This window comes from Felis catus, chromosome E1 (genome assembly GCF_018350175.1).
Source record: "Felis catus isolate Fca126 chromosome E1, F.catus_Fca126_mat1.0, whole genome shotgun sequence".
Taxonomy (NCBI): domain Eukaryota; kingdom Metazoa; phylum Chordata; class Mammalia; order Carnivora; family Felidae; genus Felis; species Felis catus.
In genome coordinates this window covers 20,717,382-20,730,835 of record NC_058381.1, presented here as the reverse complement: position 1 = coordinate 20,730,835, position 13,454 = coordinate 20,717,382, and the positions used below count along the sequence as shown (strand labels likewise).

At 42.4% G+C, this 13,454-nt stretch overlaps 1 protein-coding gene across 3 annotated transcripts in view; it reads left to right on the top strand.

Moving 5' to 3' along the window:
• Window positions 1–13,454, top strand: part of MYO1D (myosin ID) — a 362,829-nt gene that overhangs the window by 123,879 nt on the left and 225,496 nt on the right. For all 3 annotated transcript variants that reach the window (XM_023244611.2, XM_019817507.3, XM_045044201.1), the window contains exons 13-14: window positions 1,644–1,718; window positions 7,596–7,728. In XM_023244611.2, the coding sequence (XP_023100379.1) occupies window positions 1,644–1,718; window positions 7,596–7,728 (208 nt within the window). The remainder of the gene's footprint in view (window positions 1–1,643; window positions 1,719–7,595; window positions 7,729–13,454) is intronic.

Genomic DNA, 13,454 nt, shown 5'->3' with positions numbered 1-13,454 from the left:
GAGACTGTAGCTAGGTTTCCAGACTCCTAGTCCTGGATGCTAGCTGACCCTTTTGAGGGATATCCAATGCCTCAGACTTCCCCTTCTCTCTTTCAGCCCTTCAGTCCCTTTCTAGATTCTTAGTGGATATCTCCTTTGTGCACAGTGTATTATAAGGTGTGGTCTCGGCTCACGAAGAGCTTCCCATGTAAGATGCATATGTACATATATGGTTGTGTGTGTGTTTATTTATACCCATAAATATGCATGTACATATATATCCACACATTTACATGCATACCTCAGGACAATAAAAGATGGTCTAAAATAATCACCACATGACTAATAACAGTATTGTCAGAATTTAGAATAAGCACATGATGTAGTATTTCTGTGTGATAAACCCAGGAAGGCTGATGGTAGCTAGTCCATAGATTCTAGGAATTATTTTTAAAGGGAGAAGTGGGAAGGGTGCTAGAAATATTCAGGAAATAGTAACTAGGTCCATTTAAGTGGACTGTATCCTTTTTGTAGCATAGAGAAGTAGAAATGTCTGGAAAAGTAGATTGAGATCAAATCATAATGAGAACTTAAAGGCCAAAATAAGGACTATGAAGTTTGAATGTTACAGGTTAGACAATAGGTAAAGAGTCAGGTGGCTTCAAGGTTTTAGTCAAAAGTGACTTGAAGGTCTTAGGAAACAGATCTAGGATGCGGGAGGCAAGGAAGTCGTTTTGGACCTGGTGACCTTGAAGCTCCTGTGGGCTGTGCAGCCTGAAGGAATCTTCTTAGAGAATCAAATATGTGAGGTGAGAACATCAGCGAGGGGTCTGGGTTAGACATCTGAGAATTATCTACACTGATCTGATTGTTAAGGACAGGCAACAAGGTAGAGCCGTTGGGAGCAGGTGCATCTGGAGTTCCTGTTTGCCTCACACCTGAGCCTCTGTCCTTGTCACCCTGAGTCCTCCATTACTTTCCTGCCCCCAGCACCACCCTTGCTGCCCCTGGAGTCCACACCTGCCCCTGTAACAGAGCAGCTCCGATCCCTCCTTCATCACCAACTCAAGTTTATGTGGGCACTCAGCACCTGACACTGTCCCTCCTGGTTTTCTCTCAAGCACTCCATGCATGTGCCTGCTCCTCCCCCTTCATTTGATCTGCTTCCCTGTGTGATCTCCCTTCCTCTTTCCCCTCTGCTTATCTAAATCTTACCGTCCTTTGCAGTTCTCCTTGGATTCTTTTATCCCACCCTGAATACACTGAGAGAACCTTAGGCAAGTCACTTGACCTCCCTACGAAGAGACTAGTAGTTCCTGTCTGTTGCTGTTTTGCTTTGATCTTAGGAGTGCTGGATGATAAACACAGCTATCTTTTTGAGAGTCCCCTTCTTGAGGTAAGCAGTAAACAAGCAGTAGAAAATGGCAGTCTTAATCATAATGATTGATGTTTGCTCTCCTTTTGAGGAATAAAAACAATATGCCCTCTACTTAGTAGGTAAATTTGGAATTTTTAAACACAGAACAAAATGGACAGTATCAGCTCCACAGATGATTGCTTGCATCATTAACACTGGAAAGGCCTGTAGATTTGTAGAAAAGCTTAAATGTGGCTCTTGCTTAGTGAATAATGCATGTTTTCTGTGGTTTTTTTCCCTCTATTAGCTATTCAGTCGTTGGATTTATTGACAAAAATAAAGACACTTTGTTTCAAGATTTCAAGCGCCTCATGTATAACAGGTAGGATTGAAATTTTATTAACTATCTTTCCATTAAGCTCTTTGACATATATATTGCATAATACATATGCACATGATTACTTTTATGTGACAGTTTTAAGAGCTTCTGGCAAATTTTCTAGTTCTATTTGATCATATGAATGAAATAATATATTACTTAGTGATTATGGAATCTATCAATTTAGGGCAGGGCCCTGCTGCTGATATCATTTTCCTTGATTTCCCTTGGGTTGCCTCAGTTTTTCTGTTCACTACTACCATGCTTCTGGCACCCCTACCGGTGTCCCCAAAGTAGGCCAGCGGCAGATTCCCATGGTAATGCCTTTGCCTCCAACTAAGAGACCACTTTTAACATCAGCGTGGCATCTGGTGTCAGTGTTGACAGAATCTGAGTGGACAGAACCTTTTCCCAATCCAAGAAAATGTGGAAAAGATGTGGTTAAGTAAAACCAGGCAAAGGATAGTAAGTTCAAACCCCGTAGGAATGCTTTGGAAAGAGGCCCATAAAGAAGACATTCTTAGCCAGTTTCTTCTTTGGGACTAGAGATACATGTAGTCATTCATATACTAAATCTGCATAGTCAGTTGGTCGGGAGATCATCAAAAATGTGTTGCACACCTATGAGCCATACATTCTTCTATGCCCTAAAATCCAGCTGAGAAAAAATTTAGGCTATTGCCCCGCCCTCATGAACCTTCTACTCCAGTGGAGGTGACCACTTACGCAACAAAATAAGTAACTTTCTGGTAGTGACAAATTGCCGTGAAGAAAAATAAAGTAGGTAGGAGATTGAAGGTTATAGACAAGGAGGGACAAGGGAGGCATTATCGAGAAGGGTGGTCAGAAAAGGCTTCTTAAAAGAGGTGGCTTTTGGGACACCTGGGTGGCTCAGTCAGTTAAGTGTCCATCTCTGGATTTTGGTTCAGGTCATGATCTCACGGTTCACGAGATTGAGCCCTGTGTTGGGTTCTCCACTGACAACACAGAACCTACTTGGGATTCTTTCTCTCCCTCTCTGTCTCTGCCCCTACCCCACTCGTGTGCGCGCGCGCTCTTTCTCTCTCTCTCTCTTTCAAATAAATAAACATTAAAAAAAAAAAAAAAAAGATGTGACTTTTGAGCAGAGACCTGAATGAAGTGAGGGAGTAAGCCATGAACACGTGGCGGAGGAGAGCATTCCAGGCAGAGAGCAGCCAGTGCCAAGGCTCCAAGGTGGGAGTGAGCGTGGGTATCTTGAGAACAGGCTAGTGCTGCTAAAAGCAGAGTGAGAGGTGGGAAGAGTAATACAGAATGAATTTAAGGAGGTTGGCAGGGTGTGGATCAAGAAGAGTCTGTGAGCCAAGGTAAGGATGAAGTATGAAGAGAAGCCATTGGAATTCATGGTAGGGCGCGATTTATATTTTAAAGAACTCACTAGGGCTACTGTGTAAAACACATACTATAAAGGGCAAGAGTAGAAATGAAGAGACCAAATAGACTAGTAATCCAGATGGTAGTAAGAGAGGTGATGAAAAGTGGTCAGAGCGGGTGATACTTTGAAAGTGAGGCCAACAAGATACGCTGATGGATAGGATGTGTGGTGTGAGGGAGAAAAACAGAAATCTGAGACGGTGCCTGAGCACTGGGGGAGGGATGCTTGAGGAGGGGCCAGCTGGGTGGGGGAGACCCAGCGTGTTGTCCTGGACATGTTATAATGTTGGGCGCTCGGCTGGAAATGCCAAGCAGGCAATTGTAGGTCCGCATCTGGAACTCGGGGTTAAGGAGGAACTGGAGCTATAAATTCATGGTCCCTAGTCTATTGACAGTATGTAAAGCTGTAAGACTAGATGAGATTAATGAGAGTGAGCACAGATAAATAGAAGAGGTCAAAAAGACTAATCCCTGAGACTCTCCAGCATTCAGAGTTGAGCAAAAAACAAGGAACTAGCAAAGGAGACAGGGCTGCCAGTGAAGTAGGAGGAAAACCAGAAACCTGGTATCACAGAGGCCAAGCCAAAAACAAAGTGATTTTCTAAAATATGCATGTATTTATTTTGAGAGAGAGAGCAGGGGAGGGGCAGAGAGAGAGAGAATCCCAAGCAGGCTCCACACCATCAACGCAGATCCCGATGCGGGGTTCGATCCGATGACCCGTGAGGCGATGACCTCACATGAAATCAGGAGCCAGATGCTCAACCGACTGAGCCTCCCAGGCACCCCAAAAAAAAAATCATAAACTCTTTGAAATACCGTCAAAAGGGAAATGCTGTGAGGGCCGAGATTAACCATCGGATTTGCTGACATGAAGGTCAGGTGGGCCCTTGACAACACTGGTCTCAGTAGAGTCGTGAAAACAAATGTCTGGTTGAAGTGGGCTCCAGAGAATACGGACTATGAGATGTAGAGGCGTTGCGTTTAAACGGTTCTTTCAAGAAGTTTTCCTATTAAATGGTACGTCTGTATGGATGTTGAAGCCACCAAGTGATGGAGCTGTCAGCACCAGAAAGTTACAGAGACATGGGAATGCAAGAGGGGTCCGTGGAAAAGCTGGTCATGGGGAAAAGGGACTTTCAGAAAGGAGTTCCAATGCTTGAACTTTCAGGTAAGATGCACCCATTTTGAGGGACGAGTGATGGAGTCTGGCGTTGCTCCGTGGAGTAAACGGCCTCAGTCAGCCAGTGACAATATCAGCATGTGTTGCCAGGGGAAGACACCCAGGATATGTAGCAAGAGGCTACAGAAGGTGGCATTTATTACCTTCGTTGTTGTTTTGTTTTTGTTTTTTTATGTTTGTTTATTTTTCACAGAGACAGAGCATGAGCATGGGCAGGGGAGGGGCAGAGAGAGAGAGGGAGACACAGAATCCGAAGCAGGCTCCAGGCTCTGAGCTGTCAGCACAGAGCCCGATGCGGGGCTCGAACTCACGAACCGTGAGATCACGGCCTGAGCCAAAGTCGGACGCTCCACTGACTGAGCCATCCAGGCGCCCCAGCCTGCATTACCTTCGTGAATTTTTTCTGGCCCACAGGTCCAGCTCAGTGAGAGGAGCTCCACCTCCTAGTGTTGGGCTCACGTAATCCCAAGCTCACAGGATTCATGTAGAAACAAAGCTGCGTGTGGGTTTATTTCCAGTGAAAAATCCGACCATGACATGGAATATTTGCGTTGGTATGACAGGCTGTCCTCCCCTATTGGAAAACCTGCTTGGAGAGTCAAATAGCAGTGAGAATCTAGTTTATTAACTGAAAGTGAAAACTATTACCCGTAGAATCCGTAGTGCTTAGCTGCTTGTGTGTGTAAATGGAGAGGAAGGGAGCCGGCAGGTGGCACGCCAGGTGCACAGACTTCACTCTTCCTCACTTCTAAGCCATGCAACTTCTGTCTTATCTGTTAAGCCTACTGGGTTTCTGGATAAATAAGGTTCCCTTTTAAGAAAAGGGTTCTTTTAGACGTTTGAAAACTGTTTTAATATTACATTCATGACTTACTGGCCTGAAAAGTTCTTTCTCTTTAGAATGATTGTATGGATAGCTTTTGGTTCATTATATATGAATTCAACTATTTAACAATAATCATAATAAACATCTTATTTCCTTCATTTCCAACCTTCTCTCCTCCCTCCATTTACCAAGTAATATGGGAATAATCTCTAAGTATGGCCAACAGTGAGTAAGGTGGAATTTGGGGCAGAAACACATGGACTCAAAGTCTGCGATCTCCAGTCTTTGGGCTGCGTCAGAATTTTCAAAGCACACATGTTCTACTTTCTGGTAATTCTATCAGTAAGTGTTAGGGAGACACCCAGGCCTCCTCTGAACTAAGGGTTGAAAATCATTGCCTTGAATCCTCTCTGCTAAAGACTAGAATGGAAGATTTCAGGAGAAACGGTATGCCCTTATGCGGTCATTTTAATGGTCAGCGCTCACCGGGAGACTAGGGACAGGAGCAGGGAGGGATGAAATGGGGACCCTGAGCCACACACAGATCATGGGGTTATTTTAGCGCCGCTTCTGGTGGTAGTCAGCACCCCCCGCTAGCAGCGGCGAGGGGTGGGAGTGCTGCTCTGTACAGGCCCGGTCAGTCTTCAGCTCTCCCTTTTGCCTCTCTGCTCTCTGGGCACTTATTCTGGCATCTCACACCTGTCATTTCGGGCCTCTGTGTGCAGAAGTTTACTAGGTATTTGGGGAACCACCTCAGTTTTCTCAGTTTTACACCAGGGAAAGAACAGCGGGCAAAGCGATGGCAGTAGTGAACACAGCAGAGAATGTCCTTGCCGAGTCCTTTCTCTCTCTTCTCAGCCCCCAATTAAAAAAAAAAAAAAAAGATTTCTGACAAATAGCATCGTACGATGACAGGTGGTAGCTACTGGACGTGAGCGCTGCATGACATTTAGAGATGCGGAGTCACCGTTTGTACACCTGCAGCCGATGTAACGTCATGTGACAACTGTGCACAAATAGGAAGGAAGAAGGGAGGGAGGAAGGAGGAAAGGAAGGCAGGAAGAAAGAAGTTTCCAGGAAACAACAGTTTGAGTTCCAATTACTTTAAAATCAAAGACACCCAAAATGAAACAGGAAGCAAATCAGAGTTGAGACCACCACGCATGTTGTAAAAAAACGTCTCCACAGAGCTAAATGACGATTTTTACATAATTTTTAGCATTTAAACTGGCCTGAAGTACACCATAGGAATTGGATGGCAACAGTCTTAGTGTCACATCAATAAAATATTGTAACTGCCAGTAAATGAGTGTGCAAATTCAGCTGCAGTGAGGGATTTACTGGAAGGCAATGTAAACATGGTTCTTTTATATTCCTGTCTGCCTTGTTAGAAAGAGCTGGCTTTTTGTCCTGTTATCTGTTCTGTGTGAGTGTTTCTTCCGTTGAGAAGCTCCTTTCGTGCCCATGTTTTCTGCCATGCCACACTGAGCATCGTTTTTCACTAGTGGCTTGTCCTCCTCCTGCGGACCACCCACATCTTTTGATTTTATGTATGTATTGTAAGAGCCGTGTTAACCATTTGAGGGTCCTAGGTAATGATAATGTAGATGTCACTTTAAAGAAGTTTAAAGAATTTTTTTAAGTTTATTTATTTAAGTAGTCTCTGTACCCAACCTGGAGCTTGACCTCACAACCCCGAGATCAAGAGTCACATGCTCCACAACTAAACCAACGAGGTGCCCCAAGAATCTTGTTTGTTTTTTTTTTAAGTTTATTTGTTTATTTGGAGAGGGAGGGAGAGAGGGACGGGGTGGGCAGAGAGAGGGAGAGAGCGAATCCCAAACAGGCTCTGCACTATCAGCAGAGCCCAACACAGGGCTTGAACCCACAAACCATGAGATCATGGCCTGAGCTGAAACCAAGAGTTGAATACTTAACCAGCTGAGCCACCCAGGTGCCCCAAGAATTTTTTAAATGTAGGATAGTTTGGACACATCTTCTCCATCTGTGATATGGTATCTGCCACTATGTTCTCTCAGCATAATTTTCTGGATGGAGTCTTTTTTCCAGGTAGGCTTTGTGACTCCAGTCTGCAGTCCACTTGTGGCTCCAGTCTGCACTCCACTATGGCTCCAGGGTGCAGTCCACTCGTGGCTCCAGTCTGCAGTCCACTCGTGGCTCCAGGGTGCAGTCCACTCGTGGCTCCAGTCTGCAGTCCACTTGTGGCTCCAGTCTGCAGTCCACTTGTGGCTCCAGTCTGCAGTCCACTCGTGGCTCCAGGGTGCAGTCCACTCGTGGCTCCAGTCTGCAGTCCACTGTGGCTCCAGTCTGCACTCCACTGTGGCTCCAGTCTGCAGTCCCCTTGTGGCTCCAGGGTGCAGCCCAGCAGGATTCCTTAGCAGTTTCTATTCAGCTTATTTGAATGTAACATTCCCATTGCTCTTTCTGTGCTTCTCAGTTCAAATCCCGTGCTGAAGAATATGTGGCCCGAAGGCAAACTGAGTATTACAGAGGTGACCAAGCGACCTCTGACCGCTGCCACCTTGTTTAAGAATTCGATGATCGCTTTAGTGGACAACCTTGCATCAAAGGTAATTATTTGCTGTCATTGGTCCCCTCTTGATATATGTTATAGAGAACATATGATTCGCTTTTTAGATAATTATGATAAATTGCACTGAACCATATAGATATTTAAAGTGAATGTTGTAATTGAATTCTTATCCCTGTTTTGTTTTTTTTAACATGGCTAGCTGAAATAGTCGTACGCCAGATGAAATGCTTTTCGTTAAATTTGAGTTTTTTATGGTTGTTGACAAGGGGAAACTCTTAGTGAGATCTTTAAAAACTATACATATGTAACTAAGATAGAGTGTGTGCTTAGCAAAATGAGCTTCAGCCCTGTACTGAAGAGAGGGCTTGGCTTAAAAAATAAATAAATCTTGAATTAAACAGTAATATGCCAGGGGCGCCTGGGTGGCTCCATCAGTTGAACGTCCTACTCTTGCTTTCGGCTCAGGCCAGTCTCCTCTCTCTCTGCCCCTACCCCACTCATGCTCTTTCTCTCCCAAAATAAATAAAGATTTTTTAAAAACAGTAATATGCCATCTGTATCTCGTGTCCATATGCAAAATGACCAGATAGAGTTTCAAGAGGAAGTTTAGTATTTAAGTATTGTCCTTAAGCTGTTACAAAAGTTGAAATAAAATGTTGTATTACTGACCATTGTTTCTTCTTTTTATTGTTCCTTTCAGGTGTAGTACTGTTTGATAAGTTAAGTCTGTTTCTTTCCCCCCATTAAAGAGCAGATTTCTAGCCCAAACTGCTGCTGTTGATAAGTTTGATAAATTAGGCAGCATTCTGGGGCTCATTATTTTTATTTTTATTTTTTTTTTAATTTCCCTGTTCTGGTGCTTTTCATGTGTTTTTTATTCTTCATTATTATCTTTTTTTAAAAAAAACAACTTCCTTTCTAAGAATTTAAATCTATGCTGTTTCTGGTTACTTCACTGTGGATAAATTAGGCAAATGCACAGGAACACATCTGTTCAGTAGCGTTCTATTCCATTTTGTCAGGTTTCTTCAGCCCCACATGACAACAAATAAGCACAATTTGTTGACTTGTAGAATCAAACCTCCAGAAAGGCAGGGCTGAGGATACCAGGACCGAAGACCAGAACACCATTAGAAGTGTTCCTGTTGTCCCTTAGCTTCTCTGTGCATGTCAGCTCCAACCTGCATCATCCTGCAAGAGGGACGGTGAACCTAGAAGGGAGGCGTGTGACCCAAGAAATGGAGAATACAGAATCTTATAAAACATGCTTATAGAATATGTTATAGTTTATAAAATAGATGTATTTCATTAACTAGAAAAGAATCGCCTTTATTTTCTAAAATTGGTATTTAAATGTGCATTTTTAAAAAACAAAAATTCCAGGGGCACCTGGGTGGCTCAGTTGGTTAAGTGTCTGACTCTTGATTTCAGTTCAGGTCATGATCTCAGGGTCGTGAGATCGAGCTCCATGCCCGGTGTGGAGCCTACTTAGGATTCTCTGTCTCCCCTTCTCTCTGCCCCTCCCCTGATCGCATGCACACTCTCTCTTTCTAAATAAAAATTAAAATTCTAGAACCGTCTGTAATTTCTGTTTCAGGAATTGCATTCAGCTGCTAATAAAAGAGAGATCCCCAAATGAGGGGCTCAAACAAGAGAGACATTTATTTCTCTCTCCTGTAAACAAGGTACAGAAGAAGGTATTCCAGGATGGGTATGGCACCCTTAAGATGGTTAGGGAGCTGGCTCCCTTCTGTCTTTCTGCTCAGCCACACTTGGCACTTGGCGTCCATCCTCCTGGCCCCAGGTGGCAACTGGGGCCTCTGCCCTAAGAGATTTCCTGGGTGCCTCACACAGCATGCTCCTTCCATCTTGTTTGCTATGCCAAGTTTCCAGGGAAGCTGGGAAGTGCATTTTTATTCTGGTCAGCAGCTCACCTAGCTAGAAGTAAGGATTCTGCCTCAGAACAAAAGATGCTGGGTAGGAGGTAGGCAGCGAGCCTGGCAGTCTGTGCTATAGCTTCCCAGTCTGGGTGTTCGTGGAGGAGCGGGAATGAGGGAGAGAACAGGGACAAGAAGAGGAATAAAGACATCCTCTCAGCCCAATAGAAGGCAGGAAGGTGGGTGGGAAAGCAACAAAGGAAAACGTTACTTTTAGAAAACACAAAATAAGTGTAAATAATCGGTATTCACCATAAATGTAAATAGACTAAGAAGACTAGACAGATGAGAATCCAGGCGTATGCTTGTCTAGGAGACACTGAAACAGAACAGTATGCAGAACGATGAAAAAGAAAGAGGTGAGCAAGAATGCATCAAGCCCTCCCCCCCAAAAAATGATTAAAAGCAACATTAATGTGAAAGAACATAGAATTTAAGACAAAAAGTAGTAATACAGATAAAGAGATCAATAACAATAAATGAAAACACCCAAGACAATAGAGTCATTTTGAACTAGGTACCTACCAATATAGCTGTGATTATCCATAAACTCCATAAAGCAAAAAAGGAACCTGAAAACAATTTTAAAAGGAAAGTTGACAAGTTCACAATCCTTGTGGGAGATTTTAAACCAGCTGTACCAGAAACTGATGTTTCAGGCGGACAAGTAAGAAGGCAGAAGCGTCGAAAACCAAATTTAAACTTTAATGGGTCAAAAGAACGCTGCACCCAGGGAATAGGAAATACATATCCCTTTCAAGTATACATAGAACATTTCCAAGAACTGGCCACATACTAGATCACAAAGGAAGTCATAACCATTTAGATAGAGTCTCCATCCTCACAGCAAATAAAAATAAAGGGCAGCCTTTATTTATTTATTTTTTAATGTGCTTGGGAACTTGAGGGAAAAATGCTCTCCTAGATAACTTACATATTGATGAGGAAATCACAATGGAAATTATAAAATACATGGACCTACATGATAAAGAATTTATCAAAATCTGTAGAATGCTGCTAAAGTGATCCACTTGTTATATTTTAATTAAAAAAACAAGATTGAAAGTAAATGAGTTAAGTTCACCTCTCCGCTCAAGAAACCAGAAAAAGAATCCCAAAGAAAATCAAAGACAGAAGTAAGAAAATGACTTTTAAAAAGCAAAAATTAAAATTAATAGGTCAAAAAATTAGTCAAATAGACAAACCTTTAATGAAACTGATAAAAAAGAAAAAGCAATATTATGAATGAAAAAAAGGTGTATTCATATAATTCAGAGATTTTTATAAGGCATAGAATATTGTGCACAACTCTATGCCAGTGAACTTGAAAAATTAATTTTCTAGAAAAATATGTTATCAAAATTAACTCAAGAAGACATGGAAAGTCTGAATAAATTAGTAACCTTAACGACTCTGAATTACTAATCAGAAGTCTGCCTTCTCCCAGGTTTGCCAAGAACATGAAACCCAGATGGTTCTACAGATATATTTTATAAATCCGCCAAGAAGCCAGTAATTCCTATTATATATAAACTGTTTTGGAGGATAGGAAAAAGACCACTACCCAACTCATTTTATGAGATTAATATTCCCTTCATAGTAGGTTAATATGAGAAAATAAAATTAGATATCAGTTTCATCTAGGACCATGGGAAGATCTTAAAAATATAGATGACTAATGCATTTGCTGGGAACATAGTGAAGAAAGCGCCTACTAAAACCGACGAAAACAACTAAAATGTTAGGTAAAACATAAAAATCCACTTCTTGAATGCAGCCATGAACTAATAAGAAAGTAAGGAACATGCAGGCCACAGACTGAGTGAAGGCAGAAGTTAAGGAAAAAGAAGATGCTGTCTCTTTGGGGATTTGTTGAAGTAGGTAACTTTGGGCATAGGTGTTCAAGGCTGGGTCCTCAAGTGAAGCCCAGGGCCTGCCCAAAGTAGAGTGTCTAATAAGAGATTATACACAAACGTGCATGTGCACACACATGGGCAGGTCTCCAAAGGACTGCATCCTCAAAGGGATGCATATAAAGTGAACAAGAAATAATCCCTCATTATCTGAAAGGAAAACTGCCTATGTTGGTCCATGGCCCTGAGCCGAAGCGGGAGTGAACACTTCTGGAGAATTTATCATTGTAAGCAAGTTTTTATGAGGTTTTCAATCCAAATTCACACTACCTGGATGGCCTAAAAAGCTTAAATCAACAGTTTAGTTTGAAATGGTCATGGCCAGGGATCCCCAAGCATATGATAGAAGCAAACAGTTTTTTTTCCTTGAAGAAACCACCTTCAAACCAGACCTTCAAGAATTTCCACAGATAAAGTTTTAAGGAAAATAAGGAGTTCACCACAAAGAATTACTACACACATGAACAAAGTACCAGGTGCAAGAGTCGGAGTCACGAAAACTTCTTAGAATGGAGTTATCAGAAACAATACAAGAATGTTTAGTATGTTTCAAGAAATCAAAGGCCTAAAAATATGAGAAAAAGCAAGTAACTAGGCAATTGATAGAAATTAAAATTAGCAACTCAAGGATAGGTTTAACATCAGTTTAGACAAAGCTGAAGAGAAAATAGAGGAATGAAAGAAAGAAGTGGGGAAATTATCCAAGATTCTACTTAGACCAAGAAATGAAGCAAAAAGAAACACTATTAAGAAACATGGAAGGGGCGCCTGGGTGGCGCAGTCGGTTAAGCGTCTGACTTCAGCCAGGTCACGATCTCGCGGTCTGTGAGTTCAAGCCCCGCATCAGGCTCTGGGCTGATGGCTCAGAGCCTGGAGCCTGTTTCCAATTCTGTGTCTCCCTCTCTCTCTGCCCCTCCCCCATTCATGCTCTGTCTCTCTCTGTCCCAAAAATAAAATAAAAAACGTTGAAAAAAAAAATTAAAAAAAAAAAAAAAAAAGAAACATGGAAGACAAAATGAAAAGGTCTAACGTGCATCTAATCAGTTACTCATGGAAAGGAGAGGATGGGCAGAGCAATATTGGAAGGTATATTGCTGAGAATTTCTACAGTGATGAAAGATAACACTCTCTTGGAGTCAGGAAGTCTAGTATATCCCAGGCTGGAACAGTTACAAGAAATCTGCATCTAGGCACATTGTGAAATCCCAGAACATCAAAGACTAAGAAAATGCCTTAAAAGCAGATCCACTTAAAAGAATAACAGGCTGAAAGAAAAGAACTGTAAACCAAAATTCTGTACAAAGAGAATGAATTTGTTTCAAGAACAAAGACACAATAAAGAATCTTTCTGAAAAAGAGGAGAGGGTTACAAGCGCACTAAGGGACGTTCTAAAGGATATACATACATATCAGGATGGAGGAAGAGTATACAAAATGAAAGTCTGAAATGCAAAAAGAAGAACAAAGAAATTGGTAAATAGGTGGGTGTGCATAAATAAACTAAAATAATATTGGATTGAAAATACAGATTAGAATAGGGGTGCCTAGGGGCGCCTGGGTGGCGCAGTCGGTTAAGCGTCCGACTTCAGCCAGGCCACGATCTCACGGTCCATGAGTTCGAGCCCCGTGTCGGGCTCTGGGCTGATGGCTCGGAGCCTGGAGCCTGTTTCCGATTCTGTGTCTCCCTCTCTCTCTGCCCCTCCCCCGTTCATGCTCTGTCTCTCTCTGTCCCAAAAATAAATAAACGTTGAAAAAAAAAATTTAGAATAGGGGTGCCTAGGAGGCTCAGTCAGTTAAGCATCTGACTCTTGATTTTGGCTCAGGTCATGATCTCACAGTTTGTGAGTTCGAGCCCCACATCGGGCTCTGTGCTGACAGCGCAGAACCCGCTTGGAATTCTCTCTCCCCCTCTG